We start from the raw sequence: 25783 nt of genomic DNA, 5'->3' as shown, positions 1-25783 counted from the left end.
AATGCATGTCTTCTTTGTATTTTTATTTTGTATGCTCCTATATGGACCCCAGGAAGACTAGCGGTCGCCTTGGCGTCAGCTAATGGGGATCCATTCAATAAACAATGAACTGGATCAAATTAGTACTTTGCTTGATCCATTTCATAATTAAATTCCTCATACTGATATACTAAAGGTTTTGGTGGGTGCAAACATAATATAATCAACAGAATATTTAAACTACTTTCTTATTTTCTCACATTACGTACGATTGTTACAAATAGTGTCAATTATACTGAGAATTTCTAGGTATGTTGACTTATTATGTTCACTGTAAACCTGTATACTATTCATTGACTCAGTATCTTAGGTCAATATGAAATTATGGCAAAGAGTTCAAAATAAACATGTCTTAAACCTTAGCGTTTTGTGACACATTGTATTAGCTGCAATCTGTTTGTCACTGGAAACAATGCCTACTGCCTGAGTGTGAGCTGGAAGTCTATGCAATGTATTGAGCAATATGTAATAGGTGTTCACACTGCACCCAAGCATTAGCAAGCAGGGCACATCCTGTAGGCATGGAGATCAACAGGCCCATCCCTGTATGCAGCTGTTCTGCTGCTCAGCTGTCGGTGTGGAACATAGGAGGTGTGTCACTGCTCTGTGTACACTGACAACCATGAGATAGGAGTGTTTTGGGCCTACAGCAAACAAGTGTTTCATCCGTGGTTCACAAACCATTTCTCATTCGTTAATAGGTTTCAAATCATTGTTGTTTCATGTCGTGTAAGAGTTAAGCCAAAAGTAGGAAATCATTCAAATATTTAATTGATGTTGTTACACTGTCATCCTGTGTTTTTATTGTGATTAAAAATGTAACCCTTTAATGGCATTGAACATTTGAAGTATCATTATCAGCATTGGTATGACCCAATAATGCCCCTGTAACTGCACTGTAAAAAACTAAAACAATCTGCACAATTTACAGTAAAATAACGGCAGCTGTGGTTGCCAGGAATCCGTTAATTTTACAGTTAACTGTTTTTGCTTAGGGTAAAAAAACTGATACATGCACCAATTTTAGTGTTGCCAATCAGCCTATGTGCATGGCTTTGGAGGTTGGAGGAAGCCGGAGTACCCAGAGAGAACATGCAAATTCCACACAGAAAGACCCCCAGCCTGGGAACTGTATCTAGTATCTGTAAGATGCCTGTGTTGCCGAGACATGTGAGCGTTGCATAAGGATTTTAACTTGAAAGTATTTGTACAACCTTTCACTGGACAACTCCCAACATGGCCTTGCGCAACATGTTCCTTCAAGTGAGCCTTAAATGCTCCGTATCTGTTAAATAACTGCTTGCAACCAGTTCCAACACACAGCATGGTTCATTTCGATGCAGTTTGTAATCAAGCACATAGACATCAATCAATCGATCAGTCAATCAAAGTTTATTTATATAGCCCTAACTCACAAGTGTCTCAAAGGGCTGAACCCCTCGATATCTGAAACCACTTGCCACAAAAATAAAAGAAAACATGTTATTAGCCAAAACTAGGCTAATGCTTTAATGCAAACCCCTAAAACAATTAAGGTATGCTGTACATTTAAATGTACAATCTACAGTATTTGCAAAAGCATTGTACAATGTTTCATTATCTTCACAGTAAAGCCATGTGTTTTCTACGTATTATAATCATAGTCATTTAGACAGTTAACTGTTTTTGCTTATTGTAAATTACTATTAAAAAAAACTGATACATAGTTAACCTGCTTTCAAAAAACAAATTTTCAGTAAAATCTTGGCAGCTGTGTTTGTCAGGAATCCACCGTAAAACAAATGATGGCCAATTTTAGTGTTCCCAATCAGCCTATCCCCAGGTGCATGGCTTTGGAGGTGGGAGGAAGCCACAGTACCCAGTGAGAAAATGCAAATTCCACGCAGAAAGACCCCTAGCTTGGCAACTGTATCAAGTATCTGCAAAATGCCTTTGTTGCCGAGACATGTGAGGATTTTAACTTGAAAGTATTCGTACAACCTTTCACTGGACAACTCACAACATGGCCTTGCGCAACATGTTCCTTCAAGTGAGCTATTAAAATGTATCCCAACCTTTCACTGGACAACTCACAACATGGCCTTGCGCAACATGTTCCTTCAAGTGAGCTATTAAAATGTATCCTTAAATGCTCCCTATCTGTTAAATAGCTGCTCGCAACCAGTTCCAACACACAGCGTGGTCCATTTTAATGCAGTTTGTAATCAAGCACATAGACATAACCCCTCAATGTCTGAAACCACTTGCCACACAAATACAAGACAACATGTTGTTAGCCAAAACTAGGCTAATGCGTTAACACAAACCCCTAAAACAGTTAAGGTAGGCTGTACATTTAAATGTACAATCTGCAAAATCTTTAATTTAGACCAAATAATTTCGTGAATTTAAGAGTATTTGCATTCTTGTGACATTACAGTATTTGCAAATGCATTGCAGAATGTTTCATTATCTTCATAGTGAAGTCATGGGTTTTCTATGTACTATAATCATAGTCATTTAGGTTATCTACTGTTTCTTAGTTTGCAGGAGTCCACTACATTTACTACTGTGATCTTTTTTGATTTTACGATGTTTTTTTGTTGCTATTTAACAATTGCTAGCTGTAGTTTTTTTTTAATAGTGTACTGTTACCGTAACTGTTTGGTATTAGATCGATACCCACATTTTTAGTATTGCCCGAAACTAATGTAAAGTATCCAAACAACAGAAAAATAAGTGCTTATTACATTTTAACGGAAGTATAGATAGAACAGTACACATGTACAACAGGTAGTAACCAGATAATAACAGTAAATTAGCAAGTAGAATAATAATAGTTTTAAGAAAATAATACAACTAGGAATAAATTAAGTTACTTTACTACATACTGTACATCAACAGCCAAATTATGAGCCTGTGTAACCCATTTTGAAATGCTTCTATTGTTATAAGTCGTGACCCGGGGCGGACCACTCGTCTTGATAACGTTTCTGCGTTCTGGACTTGTCTACATGGAAGAAGACCTCCTAGGACCCTCTGCTGGATTCCTGTTGGATTGGACTGTCACATTATCATGAATGTAACAATTCAATAAGGCAAGACAAATTTATTTATATGGTGCAATTTGTGCACAAGGCAATTCAGAGTGCTTTGCAGAAAATTAAAGGAAGGAAAAATAATTATAATTAACATCTGAATGTACAATCATCATAAAAACAATCATAATTAATTGAAATCAATCAGATGCTGTCGATAGAATACTTTCAGTTGTCGTAGGCACAATTAAATAAAAGTGTTTTCAGGCTGGGTTTGAACATTGCCAACGCTGAGGCCTTTCTCACATCTTCAGGAAGCCTATTCCAGATTTTAGGAGCATAAAACTGAAACACAGCTTCACCATGTTTGGTTCTCACAGCTTGAGATGGTTCATATGGCTCTAACATGTCAGGGATGTAGTTTGGCACTAGACCATGAAAAGACTTGTACACAATGAGAGCTGTTTTAAAGTCTATTCTCTGAGCAACAGGAACCCAGTGCAGTGACCTAAGCACTGGACTAATATGGTTGTATTTCCTGGTTCTAGTCAGGACTCGAGCAGCAGCATTCTGGATGCACTGCAGCTGGCTGTAAAGTAGTTTGGCACAAGACCATGAAAAGACTTGTACACAAGGAGAGCTTTTTTAAAGTCTATTCTCCGAGCAACAGGAAGCCAGTGCAGTGACTTAAGCACTGGACTAATATGGTCGTATTTCCTGGTTCTAGTCAGGACTCGAGCAGCAGCATTCTGGATGCACTGCAGCTGGCTGTGAAGTAGTTTGGCACAAGACCATGAAAAGACTTGTACACAAGGAGAGCTTTTTTAAAGTCTATTCTCCGAGCAACAGGAAGCCAGTGCAGTGACTTAAGCACTGGACTAATATGGCGGTATTTCCTGGTTCTAGTCAGGACTCGAGCAGCAGCATTCTGGATGCACTGCAGCTGGCTGTGAAGTAGTTTGGCAAGACCATGAAAAGACTTGTTAACAAGGAGAGCTGTTTTTAAAGTATATTCTCCGGGCAACAGGAAGCCAGTGCATTGACCTAAGCACTGGACTAATATGGTCGTATTTCCTGATTCTAGTCAGGACTCGAGCAGCAGCATTCTGGATGCACTGCAACTGGCTGTAAAGTAGTTTGGCACAAGACCATGAAAAGACTTGTACACAAGGAGAGCTGTTTTAAAGTCTATTCTCCGAGCAACAGGAAGCCAGTGCAGTGACTTAACAAGGAGAGCTGTTTTTAAAGTATATTCTCCGGGCAACAGGAAGCCAGTGCATTGACCTAAGCACTGGACTAATATGGTCGTATTTCCTGATTCTAGTCAGGACTCGAGCAGCAGCATTCTGGATGCACTGCAACTGGCTGTAAAGTAGTTTGGCACAAGACCATGAAAAGACTTGTACACAAGGAGAGCTGTTTTAAAGTCTATTCTCCGAGCAACAGGAAGCCAGTGCAGTGACTTAAGCACTGGACTAATATGGTGGTATTTCCTGGTTCTAGTCAGGACTCGAGCAGCAGCATTCTGGATGCACTGCAGCTGGCTGTGAAGTAGTTTGGCAAGACCATGAAAAGACTTGTACACAAGGAGAGCTGTTTTAAAGTCTATTCTCCAAGCAACAGGAAGCCAGTGCAGTGACTTAAGCACTGGACTAATATGGTCGTATTTCCTGGTTCTAGTCAGGACTCGAGCAGCAGCATTCTGGATGCACTGCAGCTGGCTGTGAAGTAGTTTGGCAAGACCATGAAAAGACTTGTTAACAAGGAGAGCTGTTTTTAAAGTATATTCTCCGGGCAACAGGAAGCCAGTGCATTGACCTAAGCACTGGACTAATATGGTCGTATTTCCTTGTTCTAGTCAGGACTCGAGCAGCAGCATTCTGGATGCACTGCAGCTGGCTGTAAAGTTCTAAACGAGTTGTACCCACACAGCACCCATTGCAGCCGGTCCCCACATTACGGCCCCTTCCCATAGTTTTTTCTTTTTCCTATCTCAGCCTTTTGTTTTTTTTTCCTTCCTTGTGGATTCAGATCAGAGGATGTCGTCGTGCTTTGTGAAGCACTTGGGATTAAGGATTCTACAAATAAATTATGATTGATTGATATTTATTTACTAAATACTATATCGTTCTTGCAGGTGGCTGCAATATGTATCGCAATATAGATTTTAGGCCATATCACCCATCACTAGAGCTCAGTTGTTCTATTGTTTATTTAGCAGAACAAGCCGACTGGTACTAAAACATCCTGGTATAGGCGCATGCTGCAATATGCTGAAGTGCTGGCCTCTGTTTGACCGCAGAGGGAGTGGCTCCTGGAAGATGAGATAATGCTGCTTCAGGAGACGTGTGTGTCACAGTGTGTGTGTCTGTGTGTGTGTGTGTGTTCATGAATGGAAGGACTGGCAGAGCTGGCAGGTCCTCTCCTTCATTTAGAAGAAATTGCTTTTCTGGCTGAACTATCGCCACTCTTTTCATGATTTCACTGGCCGAGGCTAATGCTGCTCATATCAGGCGGAAAGCATAAAATGATATGCATGGCGGTGTTCGAAACTACTTTTTATTTGTGTGTTTCTAGATATGACTCGCCCCCTAATTTCCTCAATGTATGCACTAAACGTCTTCATGAAGCCATTGGTGTAACTTAACTACACTTGTGGCGGTTGTAAAAATGACTAATGTTTCACGTCAAGTATGATCTGTTGAGTCATTTCAGATTAATTTCGTAACGTATCGATCTTTCTAGCTTTGGATTTAACTAGACATGTCCGATATTATCGGACTGCCGATAAATGCTTTAAAATGTAATATCGGAAATTATCGATATCGGTTTCAAAAAGTAAAATATATGACTTTTTAAAACGCCGCTGTACGGAGTGGTACACGGACATAGGGAGAAGTACAGAGTGCCAATAAACCTTAAAGGCTCTGCCTTTGCGTGCCGGCCCAGTCACATAATATCTACAGCTTTTCACACACACAAGGGAATGCAAGGCATTCTTGGTCAACAGCCATACAGGTCACACTGAGGTTGCCCGTATAAACAACTTTAACACTGTTACAAATATGCGCCACACTGTGAACCCACACCAAACAAGAATGACAAACACATTTCGGGAGAACATCCGCACCGTAACACAACATAACAAATACCCAGAACCCCTTGCAGCACTAACTCTTCCGGGACGCTACAATATACACCCCCCGCTACTCCCTACCCACCCCCATCTCCTCCACCTCAACCCCGTACGCTAGCCAGCTCTGGGAACTTGCTTTTTTTGGTTGAAAGAAAATGTAGCTTTTACAAAGTGCAAGCAAATCTAAAATTATAAATACACAGAGGGAAACTTTTGACAAAGAGGTACCGTATTTTTCGGATCATAGGGCGCACCGGAGTGTCAAAAGATGGAACTAACTGTTAAAATGACATTCAGACGTTACTTAAATCAATAATGGAGCAGCATCTTCTCATCCGTGGCTCAATAATGCAACATCAACGGCGGAAATGTGTCATGTGAAAAAACGTCCAACCGGAACTCTCTAATAACTAAAGTTCCGTGGGTGAATTATGTAAACCCGCTACAGTTTTTAGCGCTTTGATAGCTAGTCTACTGACAGATATAAGTAAGAACTTTACGCTACTTTATATTAGAAATGGCAACAGCAGAAGGTGAATGTCACATAAGAAGGTAGAGAAAAATTAGAAGCCTATCGACTACGGTGTCAGCACAGCCTACAATGGCGGACTTGCTCAAATTTTCAGTACTTATGCAGATCCCAAATACAGATCAGCAAGTACCAGAAGGTAAGAAAGGTTGGTTTTGTATAATAATGCGAAACAAAACGCCAGATAATGTCTGCTAATAGGTGTCGTTTTCCGGTCCTTATACACACACACCATAATAATACTTGTATGTTTAATGCGCTGACAATCCATCAAACAGTGCGGCTTCATAGCTTACCGAAGTCCGACTGAAAACATTTTGACAGATTTTTGAGCGCCGTGTGTAATGTTCTATATTCTCAATGGAACATATTAAGGCTGCAACAACTAATCGATTAAAATAGTTGCCGATTAATTTAGTCATCGATTCGTTGGATCTATGCTGTGCGCATGCGCAGTTTTTTTTTAATTTTTTTATTTTTTATTTTTATTTTTTAAATAAACCTTTATTTATAAACTGCAACATTTACAAACAGCTGAGAATCAATAATCAAAATAAGTATGGTGCCAGTATACTGGGTTTTTTTTCAATAAAATACTGGAGAGGATAGAAATGTAGTTTGTCTCTTTTATCCGATTATTAATCGAAGTAATAATCGACAGATTAATCGATTATCAAATTAACCGTTAGTTGCAGCCCTAGACCATATAAAGTTTTGGTGTTGTTTACTGGCATCATCTTGCAGTCTACACGTATCTGTTATGTTTGACTGCCATCTACTGGTCACACTTATCATTACACCATGTACCAAATAAAATTGCTTCAAGGTCTGTAAGCACAAAATGAATTATGCCGTACATTAGGCACACCGGGTGATAAGACGCACTGTCCATTTTTGAGAAAATGAAAGGATTTTAAGTGCGCCTTATAGTCCGAAAAATACGGTAATATTTATTTTTGCTTAATATACAATTTGTTGTATGTAAAATTGTTCCTAGTTTAGCCCGTTCAGAGTTGAGTTGGCTGGACGAGAATGCTACATGATAGCGCTCGTAGCTGCAGTCTAACATAACTACACCTTTCCACTGCTATTTGGTATTATTGGTCATTTTTTTAGTGTGTTTAAGTGACACTTGTGGTTATTATATTCATCAGACATAAAGAAAAAGATCACTCTTGGTGTACTGCTTTGACTATTTACCTTACTGACTAGGGCATGAATTATTTTGTATTGCTGGTTTACATGTCAGTGAGGTTTAAATAATTGTATATGGATGTTTAATGCTTAGATCATGAAATGAAATATGAATGACAAGGTTGATGTGGATGTTTACAATGAATGCGTTCGAGGCAGCGATGCTGTCTTGATTGAATTGTGGCCACTTGTACTTTTGAAGGTAAATGTGGTTTTAACTCACAACAAGCGTGTTTACTATTCAAAGGCTGGTGAGCACACTTTGCAGTGTTTCATTCAATAAATGCAAGTACTGTTATGTCTCGTAGTGTTGACTATTAGTCCATGTATTGTGTAACTGATGCTTTCACTTTGAATTCCATCCATTCAATCCAAGTAAATGGAACATGCACATGATGTAAACACAATCACACTGTGCCTTTAAAATCTTTCAGTAAAAACACAAGGTTGTTTTCTCTCCTATTTTAGCCGAGTCTGTAAACATGCTATGCTATAGGCTAGTGGGAGCTAGCAGCTACAAAACAGCTAAGCACACAATACCACACAAGCTAGACTTACATAATAAGTGTCCCTAATTGAGCTATATTGCAGTCTAAAACATGACTTTTGTCAATATTAACATGTATCAAATAATTATAGTTGCAAATTACTTAAACATACAAAGTCTCCAAGGCAGAAGCGTATTAGAAAGTGTCCGCGTCATTCAACTTACAGCATCATGATCTTAACCTAATTATTGTGGCCACTAGGTGTAATACCACTCTACTTCACCTTAAAGACAGCGTAGGTTCATTCTAGACCAGGGGTCGGCAACCCAAAATGTTGAAAGAGCCATATTGGACCAAAAATACAAAAAAAAATCTGTCTGGAGCCGCAAAAAATTAAAAGCCATATTACATGTGTCATGAGATATAAATTGAATTAAGAGGACTTAAAGGAAACTAAATGAGCTCAAATATAGCTACAAATGAGGCATAATGATGCAATATGTACATATCGCTAGCCTAAATAGCATGTTAGCATCGATTAGCTTGCAGTCATGCAGTGACTAAATATGTCTGATTAGCACTCCACACAAGTCAATAACATCAACAAAACTCACCTTTGTGCACTCACGCACGACGTTAAAAGTGTGGTGGACAAAATGAGACAGAAAAAGTGGCATAAAACACGTCCTAGAAAGTCGGAGAAATGTATACATGTAAACAAACTATACGGTGAGTTCAAGGACCGCCAAAATAAGTACGAAAAAACGGCGCTCGCCAAATACTCGAATGAGTGAAGCATATTTAATATAAACAGTGTGATTTATAACAATTAGGGAGGTTTGTGTCATGTTTGTCCTCCTACAGAAACCATACTAAAACAAAAAAATACATTTTTTCCCCTCATCTTTTTCCATTCTTCATACATTTATGAAAAATCTCCAGAGAGCCACTAGGGCGGCGCTAAAGAGCCGCATGCGGCTCTAGAGCCGCGGGTTGCCGACCCCCGTTCTAGACAGACAATAATAACTAGGTTAGTGTTTACATTTGAACATGCCACTCTACAAAATGATACAAGTATTGTATGTGTCATTTGTGCTGTAATCATATCGGATCAAAATAGGTATCGGCCAAAACTCAAGACTCCAATATTGGTATTCTATCGGAAGTAAAAAAGTTTCTATAGTTAATTTTTTAAATTGAGAATTATATTTATTGGATATTTACCGGACAAGACATGTCAGTTTTATGTTTTATTTTTTAAATCATAAAGCGGTTTACACAAACAATAAACTGTTTTATGTTTTGTATTTTGTTCCCTAACTGTGCTGAAAATGAACCAAAACTTCACCTTAAAAGCGACGCACAATACCTTTTTTTCATGTAAATTATCTACTCTACAGATAAAATAACAAAACGGCAAGATGCCAAGACTTAAGTCAACTTGATCATCTTCTTTGTAGTTAGAGTTCCATGTACCCCGAAAGGGACAAACGGTAGAAAATGGATGGATAGGCTCTCAATTGGTTGACGGCACTCTGTACTCCATTGTAAAAATGTGTGTTTCTACATGTGTTGTTTGTTCTATTTTATGTTATGATTAAATCTACCATGTTCACATTCAATTTGTAGTTATGTTACCTTTAATTCGGCTATTATGGTGTCATTTTGACAATAGTTTTGATTATATTATAAATGTAATATTTGTATGATGATAAATGAATGTGTTGTGGCAGTTGCAGACCTCGGTTTGAGGAAACACGTGCTTTTCCAAGCACGTCTTTAATTGTGTACTGTCAACATGAAAATGCTAAACAGGAAGTGCTTAAAGTTTAATGGCTTTGTAAATACACAGATACAAAGTCTACGTTCATTGTGTTCTTCATGGTGTTTTTTGAAACTGCACCATTTTTTCCTCAGAATTTCAACTAACTTGAAGTGTTTTTGTAGTTGTAATATGTACACTTTTAGAATGTGCTTGTTCTATTGTTGACCAAAGTAAGACAAAGAAAACAATTTTGAAGTTGTCTTTAGTTCTAAATTATTATGCCATGATTTTACCAGATCGGCCCGCGTGGGAATAGATGTTCCTTTATGCAGACCCTGAGCTAAAATGAGATTGACACCCCTGATGTACACAGCAACATTCTGATCCAAATTATTATCAGATTAAATACATTTTGGCCACATACACAGGGCTATTGTGTTCACGCAAGTTTAGATTGGGGTGTGTTGTTTTTTTAATAGGGAAAGACGTTAATGTCTCCTGGTTTTATGTTAGCATTTTTTCAGTGAGCTAGCGCCAGTCAGTCATTGAGTTTATCAATGTGCAGTTACCACTTAGGGTTTTTCGATCATTTTCATATAAAACGGTAATACTGACTGCGGTTATTTTTATCACTGTATATTGTTACATCCATAGTACATACCAAACCGTGATCATAGCGTATAATTGTACCCTTACCAGTTCACAATTACCGTATTTTCCGCACCATAAGCCGCACCTAAAAAACACATTTTTTCTCAAAAGCTGACAGTGCGGCTAATAACCCGGTGCGCCTTATATATGGATTAATAGTAATATTTATTTTCATAAAGGTTAGGTCTCGCAACTACGGTAAACAGCCGCCATCTTTTTTCCCCGTAGAAGAGGAAGCGCTTCTTCTTCTACGGTAAGCAACCTCCCCCATAGAAGAGGAAGCACTTCTTCTTCTACTGTAAGCAACCGCCAAGGTAAGCACCCGCCCCCGTAGAAGAAGAAGCGCGCGGATATTACGTTTCATTTCATTTGTGTGTTTCTGTAAAGACCACAAAATGTCTCCTACTAAGAGACACGCGTACAAGGTTCCACTGACTTTTGATATTCATGTGAACCGCACTGTGGATACAACGGGAACACGTACGGTGAATATTCGCACCACAGGGAATGAGAAGTCTTCCTTCACCGGGGTTCTAGCTTGCCATGCTAACGGCCAGAAACTTCCACCCACGGTGATATTCAAAAGGAAGACCTTGCCAAAAGAGAACTTTCCAGCCGGCATCATCATAAAAGCTAACTCGAAGGGATGGATGGATGAAGAAAAGATGAGCGAAGAGACCGGGTGACTTTTTTCACGCAGCTCCGTCCCTGTTGATCCACGACTGCATGCGCGTCCACATCACAGATGGTGTCAAAAAACAAGTGAAGCACACCGAAGAAGAAGAAGAATTCGAGGGATTTGTGGATGAGTAATAACTTCAGAACGTGAGCTTTAAATGTTTATTTTGTGTGTTGTGTGACATTAACATTCGAGCAACGTTGAGTTATTGATGTTGCTATTGCTCTGCACTATTTTGAGTGTTACTATTTTTGTGATTGCACATTTGCACATTACATTTTGGGAGTGAACAGAGTTGTTAGAACGCTGGTTTGTAATATATTATTAAAGTTTGACTGACCTATCTGACTGTTTTTTGACATTCCCTTTAGCGTAGCGTAGGTGCGGCTAATAACACGGGACGGCTAATAGGTAAACAAAGTTTTGAAATATGCCATTCATTGAAGGTGCGGCTTACAACACGGGGGCGGCTTATGGTGCGGAAAATATGGTACCTAATAGTTGCCGTATTTCAACACTATTTTTTAAATAATTCCCCTACCCCATGAAATCCAATCATCTGATCCCTTTATAACTTTGCTATTTGTAAACAAACCGGTAAAACTGCATTATAAGCTATACGACACACCAACCCTGGTGATGTTTTTCCTCGAAATGCAATCATCTAAAGCGTCTGGTATGATCATTTGTCTTTTTCCATCTGGCTACACTGTCCTTACACTTGTGGATGAATGTCAGGGAATATGAATTTCCATCAGATATTCGGTTTCACGGAGGCTTTCCAGTTGCTTCTTCTGACAGTGACGAGTGGAAACAGCTGACTGGTTGAGTGGAAAGGTGCTATGATTTGATTTGTCTCTGATTTGTCTCTTTGGTTTTCTTTGCCATTCACCAGCAAAAAGGGGAGCCGCTCAACTTCTGTTGACGTTAGCCTCTCTCGGTTGGCCGGCTTAGTGTTTTGACTTGACTAAGGGGCGGGGATATAAATAGCCGTCTTTGAATAGGGTAGCTGCAGAAGGAAGAGACGGGGAGCGAGGGGGGGTTGGCGAGATGGAAGCGGCGCCAGAGAAGATAGGAGTGCCAATGTCTCTGAGCAGAGAAAACAGTCCAACAGCCACGCTCTCATCTGCTCACTCACTCAAGTCACTAGGATGATTATGGTTGAATGCAGTCGGAGGAGAGGGAGTGCATGACGGAGGAGGGGACTGGGGATGGAATGCATAATTTATTCATGACCCTGAGAAGCAAAAGACCTGTCCTCATGAAGGAAGGTAATGGATGGTAAAGCATATAATACTGTGGTAAATGTGGAAATACTGTCAAAGCGCTTTGAGTACCTTGAAGGTAGAAAAGCGCTATACAAGTATAACCCATTTATCATTTATTTATTTGTAGACACACAAGGAACAGAAGACACAATGACAACATAAGGACACATTCAACTGCTCAGTGCAAAGAGTCAATGTAGCAACGTAAAATATGCACCGCGATACGTAGGAGTGGAGGAAATCATCTATTTTTAGATGCATCGCAATTCGGACATTGACAATTATAGAATCGATTAGTAAACATCGATAATCGATTTATTTATTGTAAAAAAAGTAATGCAGCAGTTGTAAAATGTGGCTGACTGCAGTGGGCCACCTCACCAAGGGATCTGGCCAGCTCTTTTATTATCAGGCACCTATGGTCCAGTTCTGCACACATTTTCATTCATTTAATAAATGTGGGAATTCATTGAACTGTTTCGTATTCCAAATGAACTGTTTTTTTGTAGTTGCAAGTGATAACCGCGGAAAGAAATGTAAAACTGCGTCAATATTCATAAATTAAAGATGCATCAAAATAATCTATTTTCAATTGAATTGTAGCTCCTGAATCGTGAGGTGCCCAAAGATTCAAATAATTCAAATAAATAATCGTTATTGCAGTCGACTGCAATAACGATTATTTAGTATATAAATGATAATAAAACCATTTCCAAACGGGTTACAAAGGCTCCTAAGTTGGCTGCTGACGTATCCAGTAACAAATTCTAGGGGTGGGTGATATACCGGTACTATAGTTAATACCGGTATATATTTGAGACGATACCACCATACCGGTATCTTTTGATGAGTCTTTGTTACGGCCGTTTGCTCTTCTCTGCGTCTGGCCGGCACAGCACAGGACATCCTCTTTGGCTCATTACCCTTGCGTGTTTACGGAGGCTTCTCCGGTGACGCACTGTGACACTGTGATTTTTAAATATGGCATCGCGGTGCCGACTTCTCAAATCCCGAGTTATGCAATGCTTTGGACAGCGACTGCATTTGGTGATTGGTGAGTGACTACAGCTTTATTTACACATACACCAATTTCCTTTAGAACCTATATCCCGTATACCGGTATTTGGACTGAAATACACCGATATCAGTTTTGGTCCATATCGCCCAGCCCTAACAAATTGTGTTAGTTCCGGTTGCATTATTTTCTCAGAACTATTATTAATCTACTTGTTGAGTTACTGTTAATATCTGGTTATTTTTTGTTGTAACATGGTTTTATCGACATTTCTGTTCAAATGTAATAAGCACTTACTCTTCCGTTGCTTGGACACAACATATTAGGGTTTGGCATTATGGCCTAAAATCTATATCATGATATATATTGCAGCCTCTTGCGATAACCATGCAGTGTTTCCCACACATTCATTTATTTGTGGCGGCCTGCCACGAAAGAATTACGTCCGCCACAAATTAAAAAAATAAAAATAAAAATATATATATATATATATTTTTTGTCCTGTCCAGCTTCTCAGGCAAATCATATAGTTGATGTAGATGCCCATATAGGCTGTTCAGATTTACTTTACAAAAGAGAAGTGTAGGATACTTCTCTTGTTGCCTTACTTGTATTTGACCACTACTGTTTTCTGTTTATTTGTTACTGACTGTGGCAGGACACCTCTGCCTCTGTTTCAATTTATGTTGCTGGTAAATAATATGGTTGTAGTAGTAGGCTAAAGTTAAATTATTTAGTATGCACTAATTAAAGGGGCAGAGCTTTAAGAGACATTTTAGCTTTTATATTTTATAAGATTTTTTGTCAGAACCACAATTAATAAATATATTTCAGTGAATAACTTATTGTTCAAATCTGTATATAAATATGTACATAAAGTCTTGTAATTATATTGTAAAATGGATGGATGGATGGATGGATGGACGTTTAAAACAAAACTGTTATTATTAATTAGTAAGTATACATTTTTTGAGCCTTTTTAGAGAAAATCATATCATTGTAGTACATTTTGCAAATTACTCGATGATGTCATGGTGACCACGCCCATAGCCACGCCCATAGCCACTCCCCCACCGCCACAGGTATCTTGGCAGTTTATGGGAAACACTGCCATGTATATCACGATATAATATTTGGCATATAAATGATAACGGAATTGTTTCAAAATGGGTTAAAAATGCTCCTAATTTGGCTGCTCGGGTATACGATTATATCCATCCACCCATCCATTTTCTACCGCTTGTCCCTTTTATATACATAACATCATTTTTGGTTGTATTACATTTCTTAAAACTATTATTAATCTACTTGCTAATTTACTGTTAATATCTGGTTACGCTGTGTTTTAACACTACGCTTCACTTCACTTATTTTTCTGTCGTTTGTATACTTAATATTAGTTTTGTGCGATACTACAAATATGGGTATCAATCGTAGTATGATAAGTAGTTAAGTATTGGTCATACCAATGCTGATGTTTAAAATTTGAGAAATCATTGAAAGATTAAATTTTTGATAATAATTTTAACCACACAGAATGGTGGTGTAACAATATCAATTAATTATGTAAATTATTTCCTATTATTAACTCTGCTTTAAATATTTTGCTTTCTGCCCATCAAGTCCTGTGTCTAGGCACTAATTTCCTGAGTTTGTAAACAATAACAAAAATGACCAAACATTTTTTCTTGTAAAAAAATATCAATCTAACAACTGTTACAATATTACTTGTTATCATTACTGTTGATATTTGTATCGATACACCTACCTTTGTTTATATTCAAGAGCTCCGGCTTGTGGTTAGCTGTGGGCAGTTAGCATATCCTCCTATGGTGTGTAGTGTACCATGTTTAGCAGGTCCTTGTCCTCCGGGGATGATACTTGCAAGGAATGTAGTTTATGCACCGCCATGGTGGCGAGGATTACTGACTTAGAAATGGCTTTGGATTGTGGAGGGACGTTAGCAGCTAGCTAAAATGTTACAGTGCATTGAGGATGTGTTGTTGCTGTCAAATTTGCCAGAATGTGTTGGCAACATGCATTGTCACGTATTTCAATAGTATGAAGAGCTCTATTGTCGGCCAAAGTTATTATTCATATACTTTATTGTGTATAACGCGCAACCATAGTAACAGGTAGTCTTTGTAGTAGAAGAATGCCATAAGTTTAAGAGAAAACGTTTCTGTCTGCGATGAACACAAATGCTCTGGTCTCTGATCATGACATCCATTATCCAGTATGTCAACATGAGCAGTAGCATTTGCTGATAATTGGCGTTCGTCATAGTTAACAATTTAAATGACATTACTACGGTGCTTTCACAACATGAACAAGCTTTTTGAGGCAAGCCATTAAAGGATCTGAGCTCTCAACAGTATTTGACAACAACTTGGAGCATTGCTGTCACATTTTGATGTCGTTTGTTGATTAGTATATTGCCTTCGCATCTCATTAACAATGACAAATCACAACCAAATCCCAATTGCGCTCTTTCTCAACAAGTTGAGCTTTTTGTGTTTTCAACTTTTAGACCGCTACCTTAATCAGCAAAAACACCCATTGGTTTGCATTGTTGAATATGATCCACAAAGTTGCACTTCCTTACCTACTCTGCCTAAACACTTGTCCTGCCACCTGTCCAGGAGTCTTTAGCAATTGTTAAAATAGCTTCACAACAGTGTTGTCCCACCAATGATACCCATATCTTGAGTTGATATATTTTGGAAAACCTTGTTACATTGTTTAATGCATCCAGCGGGGCATCACAACAAAATTAGGCATAATAATGGGTTAATTCCACGACTATATACACTACCGTTCAAAAGTTTGGGGTCACCCAAACAATTTTGTGGAATAGCCTTCATTTCTAAGAACAAGAATAGACTGTCGAGTTTCAGATGAAAATTCTCTTTTTCTGGCCATTTTGAGCGTTTAATTGACCCCACAAATGTGATGCTCCAGAAACTCAATCTGCTCAAAGAAAGGTCAGTTTTGTAGCTTCTGTAACGAGCTAAACTGTTTTCAGATGTGTCAACATGATTGCACAAGGGTTTTCTAATCATCAATTAGCCTTCTGAGCCAATGAGCAAACACATTGTACCATTAGAACACTGGAGTGATAGTTTCTGGAAATGGGCCTCTATACACCTATGTAGATATTGCACCAAAAACCAGACATTTGCAGATAGAATAGTCATTTACCACATTAGCAATGTATAGAGTGTATTTATTTAAAGTTAAGACTAGTTTAAAGTTATCTTTATTGAATAGTACAGTGCTTTTCCTTAAAAAATAAGGACATTTCAATGTGACCCCAAACTTTTGAACGGTAGTGTATATTGGTATCGATTGATATCGAAATCGATAATTAAGAGTTGGACAATATCGGAATATCGGATATCAGCAAAAAAGCCATTATCGGACATCTCTAATAATAATTGAATATATCAGTATATTGTTATATACTGTATATATAATATGTAAATATTACCTATGTTATATTTTAAATTGCTGCTATGGTACATTTTTAGTCTACTTTATACCTGCATTATCCTTTCCATCCTTTGTAACTGAGCTACTGTATATTGTATATATTATATAAAAATATGATAATATAATATATCAGTATATTGTTATATACTGTATATATAATATGTAAATATTACTTATGTTATATTTGAAATTGCTGCTATGGAAATTTTTAGTCTACTTTATACCTGCATTATCCTTTCCAGCCTTTGTAACTGAGCTACTGTATATTGTATATATTATATAAAAATATAATATAATAATATAATATATCAGCATATTGTTATATACTATATATATAATATGTAAACATTACCTATATGTTATATTTTAAATTGCTGCTATGGTACATTTTTAGTCTACCGTAATTTCCGGACTATAAGCCGCTACTTTTTCCCCTCGTTCTGGTCCCTGCGGCTTATACAAGGGTGCGGCTTATTTACGGCCTGTTCTTCTCCGACACCGACGAAGAGGATTTCGGTGGTTTTAGTACGCAGGAGGAAGACGATGACACAATGATTAAAGACTGACTTTTCATTTACCGGTAGGCTGGTTATTTTGATAACGTACAGGCGAGCACTTTGTATTACTTTGCACCGTTGTATTATTTGTACTCTGCACGAATGCTGTTCGCCATGTCAAAGATGTGAAAGTTTGATTGAATGATTGAAAGATTTATTGTTAATAAATGGGACGCTTTGCGTTCCCAAACAGTCATCTCTGTCCCGACAATCCCCTCCGTGGTAGCAGGAACCCCTATATACTACGGTAATTACACATCAAAACCCTGCGGCTTATAGTCGGGTGCGGCTTACATATGGATTAATCTGTATTTTCCCCTAAATTTAGCTGGTGCGGCTTATAGTCAGGTGCGGCTTATAGTCCGGAAATTACGGTACTTTATACCTGCATTATCCTTTCCATCCTTTGTAACTGAGCTATTGTGTGGAACAATTTCCCTTGTGGATCAGCTGGATTTTTTTTTTTATTCAAGTGCAAAATTTTGCTTACAGACAGCACATGTTGTTTGCATTATTTGTTTGTTTTATTTAACTTGGTATTCAAAAGTTTACATTTAAATTACAATGTTAAAATATACGAGGAACACAAGTTAATAGCATTGTTATGTATTGTCATATCAGTGGGTGATTTGGTCTCCAAAATTGAATGGCAATAATTTGTAGGTCAATATATCGTTGAACAAAATGTGTTAACGGCCCAGGCCTATGTCCCTCTTCTGTCTCCATGCTGTTTCTGCTTGTGTGTGTGTGTGTGTTGACCCACATGTGCCTCTGCTCATATTACCAGCAATGTCACCACGGAACTTTATTAGTACCGGTATACTGTACAACAGTAGCGAGTGCTTTGCTGTAAGGCCATGTAAATGTCTTTTCAAAGAAAACCTAATGGTCACATGTTAACCTTCCCCCACTGTCCCTTTTTTTTTGTCCCTTTCCAGACGGTTGATGACGATGCAATGGCAGCGTGAATGAAGCTTGGCGTGGGGAGAGCTGAACGATGCCCAAAGGTGGGGGTTCCAAAACCCCCCAGCTGGACCACTTCCCACTTAACACCGACATGGTGGAAAAGCAGGGTGGGAAAAAGGTACGTTTGATATCACTACAAACACACAAACTGTAGCAATAAAAAAAAAAAAAGCACAGCCTCATCTATTTGTTTTTAAAATTGACATAAAAGACTACAGACGGCCCTAACTGTCGCGTGTCTGCAGTAAAGGAAGCATTCCCCTAATTTGACACAGGCCCAGGCATGTGTTTTTCATCGGCTGCAAAGTGATGAGGGTGCCAACCGTTAAGACACCAGCAGCAGCAACAAGAGGCGAAGTGCAGAGAGGTGCAGCTTATGCAGGCATAGATTTACAGCCCTCTGCAAAGGATTGCATCAGACTCTGGCACGGTGGAAAGGGAGGGAGGGAACGGAGCGCACGAGGGTGGGTGGAAGGTAGAGTGAAACGAAAAACGCAGGCATTGCTGGAAGACCGCAGGGTCGTCACGTGAAGGCAGATCCGGGACAACTATCGGTCACAGCATTGAAAATAAGACATTTAAATGCAACTAAAACAACTCTGTTTTGCACATGTTTATCATTCTATCCACTTTTTGCACGCAACACATTGTCCGTTATCACATTTTGTCAGTTGTTTTTGGTGGCTGACTTAGAAGCTCGCTCACTGTAGCTGAACACTGTTTGTCTCTACTGTAGCATGACATCATCGTCTTATGACTGGGGCAGGGCATGGGGGAGGAGTTCAAAGAGTCGGCACATAATGGAAAACACGCCATGTGGAGATAGAGAGAGAGAGAGAGAGAGAGAGAGGAGTGGGGGAGAGCAAGAAATGTATGAAGAGGTGATGTTCAAATGTGCTTCGCACTCAAACCTGCAGGTCACAGAGGCTGTGACACGATCATGACATGTGCCATCATTAACACGATTTTAGATGACATTTTATGGGCTTTCAGATTTATCGTTTCCTTTAGTAAATGGACTATTTTATTTGTTACACACTTTTCATTGACATAAACCTTAAACTAGGGCTGGGCGATATGGCCTTTTATTAATATCCCGACATTTTTGGGCCATGTCACGATACACGATATACACTACCGTTCAAAAGTTTGGGGTCACCCAAACAATTTTGTGGAATAGCCTTCATTTCTAAGAACAAGAATAGACTGTCGACTTTCAGATGAAAGTTATCTTTTTCTGGCCATTTTGAGCGTTTAATTGACCCCACAAATGTGATGCTCCAGAAACTCAATCTGCTCAAAGAAAGGTCAGTTTTGTAGCTTCTGTAACGAGCTAAACTGTTTTCAGATGTGTGAACATGATTGCACAAGGGTTTTCTAATCATCAATTAGCCTTCTGAGCCAATGAGCAAACACATTGTACCATTAGAACACTGGAGTGATAGTAGCTGGAAATGGGCCTCTATACACCTATGTAGATATTGCACCAAAAACCAGACATTTGCAGCTAGAATAGTCATTTACCACATTAGCAATGTATAGAGTGTATTTCTTTAAAGTTAAGACTAGTTTAAAGTTATCTTCATTGAAAAGTACAGTGCTTTTCCTTCAAAAATAAGGACATTTCAATGTGACCCCAAACTTTTGAACGGTAGTGTATATCACGATATTTTGCCTTAGCCTTGAATGAACACTTGATGCATATAATCACAGCAGTATGATGATTCTATGTGTCTACATTAAAACATTCTTGTTCATACTGCATTAATATATGCTCATTTTAAACTTTCATGCAGAGAGGGAAATCACAACTAAGTCAATTGACCAAAAGTGTATTTACTAAACAGTTATTAAGCAGTGGCACAAACATTCATGTCATTTCCAAAAGAGAAAGTGCAAGATTGTCAGAGACATTTCAAAACAAGCTTTTGTGCATGATGTCACTAAGATGACATATCATAACAACACTAAATTAAAGTGCACTTTTTGTACAGAACGCAACTACAATAGTTAAAAACAAATAAAGTGCACTTTTGTGCATGACGTCACACAAGATATTTCAATAAGTGTCAAATAAGAATGAGCTGCATAATAGGAAATCAAATAGTGTATGTCCTTCGTTCTGTGGTAGGTTCCTGCGGACGTTATCTTCTTCTGTTGTTGATTTTTTTTTCATACGGTGTTAATCTGGATATTGTTGCTTCTGCATTTTGTGGGTGTGGCACCGAACGGAGATGTTGACATGCAGTTTCAAGCACTCCTCATTCTCTAGCGGGTGACTTTTCAAATGATGCTACAAATTAGCAGTGCTGCTACTTTTTGTAGCAACGCTTTTGCCGCATAATTGTTCAACATATTCCCGCTTGAAGCCAAACCACCGCCAGACGATGGACCCCCTGCTGTTTTTCTTGGGAATTAATTATTCCTCCATTTGATACCAGATTTGCACCTTCTTTCTCTCGTATTACCACTCGCAACGCACCGTTAGCATCACAGCTAATGTTACCCATGTAGCTACCTCTCTGCCCCGCGAGGGAGTATGACGTTGCACGCACGACAGTATATGACGTATGTAAGAAGGTGCGCTTGTTTTATGTCTCTGTGAGAAGGAGAGACAAGAAAGAGTGAAAAACGCCTGTAGTGTAATGCCCACAGCTAAAAGCAACTACGTGAGAAGGTATACTCACGATAGTCATTTTCTATATCGCACAGAGACAAACCCGGGATATAGCGAGTATATCTGATATATTGCCCAGCCCTATTATGATGGCAATATGACTCAAGTAAACAACACCAACATTTTATATGTTCCATTGAAAATATAGAACATTACACATGGTGCTCAAAAATCTATCAAAATGTTTTAGTACGACTTTGGTAAGCTATGAAGCCGCACCGCTTGATGGATTGTACTGTGCTTCAAAATACAAGTATTATTATGGTGTGTGTATAAGGTAAGACATATAATCTGGCGTTTTGTTTTGCAATATTATGCAAAAACTTTTCTTACCTTCTGGTACCTGCTGATCTGTATTTGGGATCTGCACAAGTCCTGAAAATGTGTGCGTTCCCGCCTTTGTAGTCCATGCCGACACAGTAGTCGATAAGCTTCTTCTTTTTCTCTATTTTCTTGTTATGGGACATTCATCCTTCGCTGTTGCCATTTCTAATATAAAGTAGTGTAAAGTTCTTACTTATATCTGTCAGTAAACTCGCCATGAAAGCGCTAAAACATACCGGTGTAGTGACTTTATATTATTCACCCAAGGAACTTATTAGAGAGTTCCGGTCGGACGGTTTTTCACAGGACACATTTCCGGTGTTGTTTCCGGATGAGGAGATGCTGCCCTGTTATTTATTTAAGTAGTCTGAATGTCATTAAAACAGTTAACGCCATCTTTTGACACTTCTTCCACTCCCGTCCTTGCACGCTACACCGCTACAACAAAGATGACGGAGAAAAGACGCTGTCGAAGTTGAGCCACGTAAATAAGACCGCCCACAAAATGGCGCATCTTGAAGCGACTGTCAGAAAGCGTCTTGAAGATGATCATTTGCATGAGCATTTTGACCAAAGAACCAGCATTACATGTTATGTAGACCAGTGGTCCCCAACCACCGGGCCGCGGACCGGTACGATTGGTACCGGGCCGCACAAGAAATAAAAAAAAAATTAAAAACATTTTTAATTTTTTAATTTTATTTATTTATTTATTTTTTATGAAATCAACATAAAAAACACAATATATACATTATATATCAATATAGATCAATACAGTCTGCAGGGATACAGTCCGTAAGCACACATGATTGTATTTATTTATGTAAAAAAAAAATATATATATATATGTATATATACTTTTTTTTTTTTATAAATACACCCACCCCCACCGGTCCGTGGGACAAATTTTCAAGCGTTGACCGGTCCGCAGCTACAAAAAGGTAGGGGACCACTGATGTAGACCACAAGGAAGTGTTTTACATTTAGAAAAATATCATAATATGACCCCTTTAATACCTTTTGTATGAAAAAAGACCTGAATAGACCCGCTCATCGGCAGTGCGCCTTATAATCCGGTGCGCCCTATAGTCCAGAAAATACGGTATTTAAAAACATATATATAATTTGTTTGATTAGGTACTTTTTGAGCATCTTCAGCAATTCCGTGATAATAAAGATAACCGTGATCATTTTGCTCACAATAACCGTGATGTGACATTTTCATATGGTTACATCCCGATAATGTACATAACGTAACGTTGCGTTATTTGTTTTTCTCGCCTTTTCAGTCAACAGCTATTCAGGAATGGTCTGATGCAGTAACCAGCTGTCGGGAAAATATACACTTTAAAACCACTTTCCGACACAACATATCATTAAACAATGCCGTTAGTTGATAAACATGTCAGCATCTGCTACACTTCCAACTTTCCAAGCTGCAGAGCTGACCAACATGTTTTCCAGCTCTTTGTATTTTGGACTTTTAAGTGGTGGAAAAAGATCAATGGAATTTTTCTCCTCCAAAGCCCGTAGCAGAGACGAACGTGAACAACTAGAGATGTCCCCGATCTCGCTGAAACACTTTACTGTGTCCCAGTGTTTGCATGGCTAAAGTTTGAACTCGCGTGAAAGATTCCTTCAGAAAGGATGCACTTTAAACGAGACACACTTGTTCCACACATGCAGGAGTTGCATGAATCTCATGAGGGAGGCATGTCTTGCCACAACACCGGTTTCAATGTGAGAGCAAGCTGCAACGAACGTGTCATCCATCCACAGAGCTTCTAAGATGCTAATCCTCACCACCATAGTGGAAAATAAACTGAGTTTCTTCCAGGTATCATTATCACTGGAGGACTAAAGGAAAATGAATGGCTAGGCATGTTACATACACACACCGAGCAGGATGACACAAGAAGCTAACCTCTAAAGTTTAATGTAAAGTTGGGGTGATCGATTCAAATGTTGATACCTAATGTGGCATCAGTATATAAATCAATCAATCAATGTTTATTTATATAGCCCTAAATCACAAGTGTCTCAAAGGGCTGTACAAGCCACAACGACATCCTCGGTACAGAGCCCACATACGGGCAAGGAAAACTCACCCCAGTGGGACGTCAATGTGAATGACTATGAGAAACCTTGGAGAGGACCGCATATGTGGGTAACCCCCCCCCTCTAGGGGAGACCGAAAGCAATGGATGTCGAGTGGGTCTGACATAATATTGTGAAAGTCCAACACATCAGCGAGAGTCCAGTCCATAGTGGGGCCAGCAGGAACCATCCCGAGTGGAGACGGGTCAGCAGCGTAGAGATGTCCCCATCTGATGGACAGGCTAGCGGTCCACCCCGGGTTGGGAGCAGAGTAGAAAAGAAAAGAAAAGAAACGGCAGATCAACAGGTCTAAAAAGGGAGTGTATTTAAAGGCTAGATTATACAAATGAGTTTTAAGATGAGACTTAAATGCTTCTACTGAGGTAGCATCTCTAACTTTTACCGGGAGGGCATTCCATAGTATTGGAGCCCGAATAGAAAACGCTCTATAGCCCGCAGACTTTTTTTGGGCTCTGGGAATCACTAATAAGCCGGAGTTCTTTGAACGCAGATTTCTTGCCGGGACATATGGTACAATACAATCGGCAAGATAGGCAGGAGCTTGACCATGTAGTATTTTATACGTAAGTAGTAAAACCTTAAAGTCGCATCTTAGGTGCACAGGAAGCCAGTGCAAGTGAGCCAGTATAGGCGTAATATGATCAAACTTTCTTTTTTTGTCAAAAGTCTAGCAGACGCATTTTGTACCATCTGTAATCTTTTAATGCTAGACATAGGGAGGCCCGAAAATAAAACGTTACAGTAATCGAGACGAGATGTAACGAACGCATGGATAATGATCTCAGCATCGCTTGTGGACAAAATGGAACGAATTTTAGCGATATTACGGAGATGAAAGAAGGCCGTTTTAGTAACACTCTTAATGTGTGACTCAAACGAGAGAGTTGGGTCGAAGATAATACCCAGATTCTTTACCGAATCGCCTTGTTTAATTGTTTGGTTGTCAAATGTTAAGGTGGTATTATTAAATAGATGTCGGTGTTGAGCAGGACCGATAATCAGCATTTCCGTTTTCTTAGCGTTGAGTTGCAAAAAGTTAGCGGACATCCATTGTTTAATTTCATTAAGACACGCCTCCAGCTGACTACAATCCGGCGTGTTGGTCAGCTTTAGGGGCATGTAGAGTTGGGTGTCATCAGCATAACAGTGAAAGCTAACACCGTATTTGCGTATGATGTCACCTAGCGGCAGCATGTAAATACTAAAGAGTGCAGGGCCAAGAACCGAACCCTGGGGAACTCCGCACGTTACCTTAACATAGTCCGAGGTCACATTGTTATGGGAGACACACTGCATCCTGTCAGTAAGATAAGAGTTAAACCAAGACAAGGCTAAGTCTGTCATCCCAATACGCGTTTTGATACGCTGTAATAAAATATTATGATCAACAGTATCGAAAGTGTCGCTAAGATCAAGAAGCAGCAACATAGATGAAGCATCAGAATCCATCGTTAGCAATAGATCATTAGTCATTTTTGCGAGGGCTGTCTCCATAGAGTGATTTGCCCTGAAACCGGATTGAAAAGGTTCACAGAGATTGTTAGACGCTAAGTGTTCATTTAGCTGCTGTGCGACGATTTTTTCGAGGATTTTCGAGATAAACGGAAGGTGGGACACCGGCCGGTAGTTTACCAAGAGATCAGGATCGAGGTTAGGTCTTTTGAGTAGAGGATGAATAACCGCTTTTTTGAATGCTAGGGGAACAGTGCCAGAGGAAAGTGATACGTTTATAATATTTAACACTGATGGACCTAATAATACAAAAAGCTCCTTGATAAGTTTCCCAGGAATTGGGTCAAGTAAACATGTTGTTTGTTTTGTCTCATTTACACATTTTGACAATTCCTCCAATGTTATTGCATCAAAGA

General features: G+C 39.0%; 1 protein-coding gene across 2 annotated transcripts in view; it reads left to right on the top strand.

Annotated features, from left to right (window-relative positions):
- ankrd11 (ankyrin repeat domain 11) overlaps window positions 1-25783 on the top strand; it is a 252845-nt gene that overhangs the window by 173573 nt on the left and 53489 nt on the right. For both annotated transcript variants that reach the window (XM_062033611.1, XM_062033603.1), the window contains exon 3: window positions 18769-18914. In XM_062033611.1, coding sequence (XP_061889595.1) covers window positions 18828-18914 — 87 coding nt within the window. In that variant the 5' untranslated portion in view covers window positions 18769-18827. The remainder of the gene's footprint in view (window positions 1-18768; window positions 18915-25783) is intronic.

Source organism: Entelurus aequoreus, linkage group LG02 (genome assembly GCF_033978785.1).
Source record: "Entelurus aequoreus isolate RoL-2023_Sb linkage group LG02, RoL_Eaeq_v1.1, whole genome shotgun sequence".
Lineage (NCBI taxonomy): Eukaryota > Metazoa > Chordata > Actinopteri > Syngnathiformes > Syngnathidae > Entelurus > Entelurus aequoreus.
The sequence above is the reverse complement of the archived record's forward strand: the minus strand, read 5'-3'. Positions and strand labels throughout refer to the sequence as shown.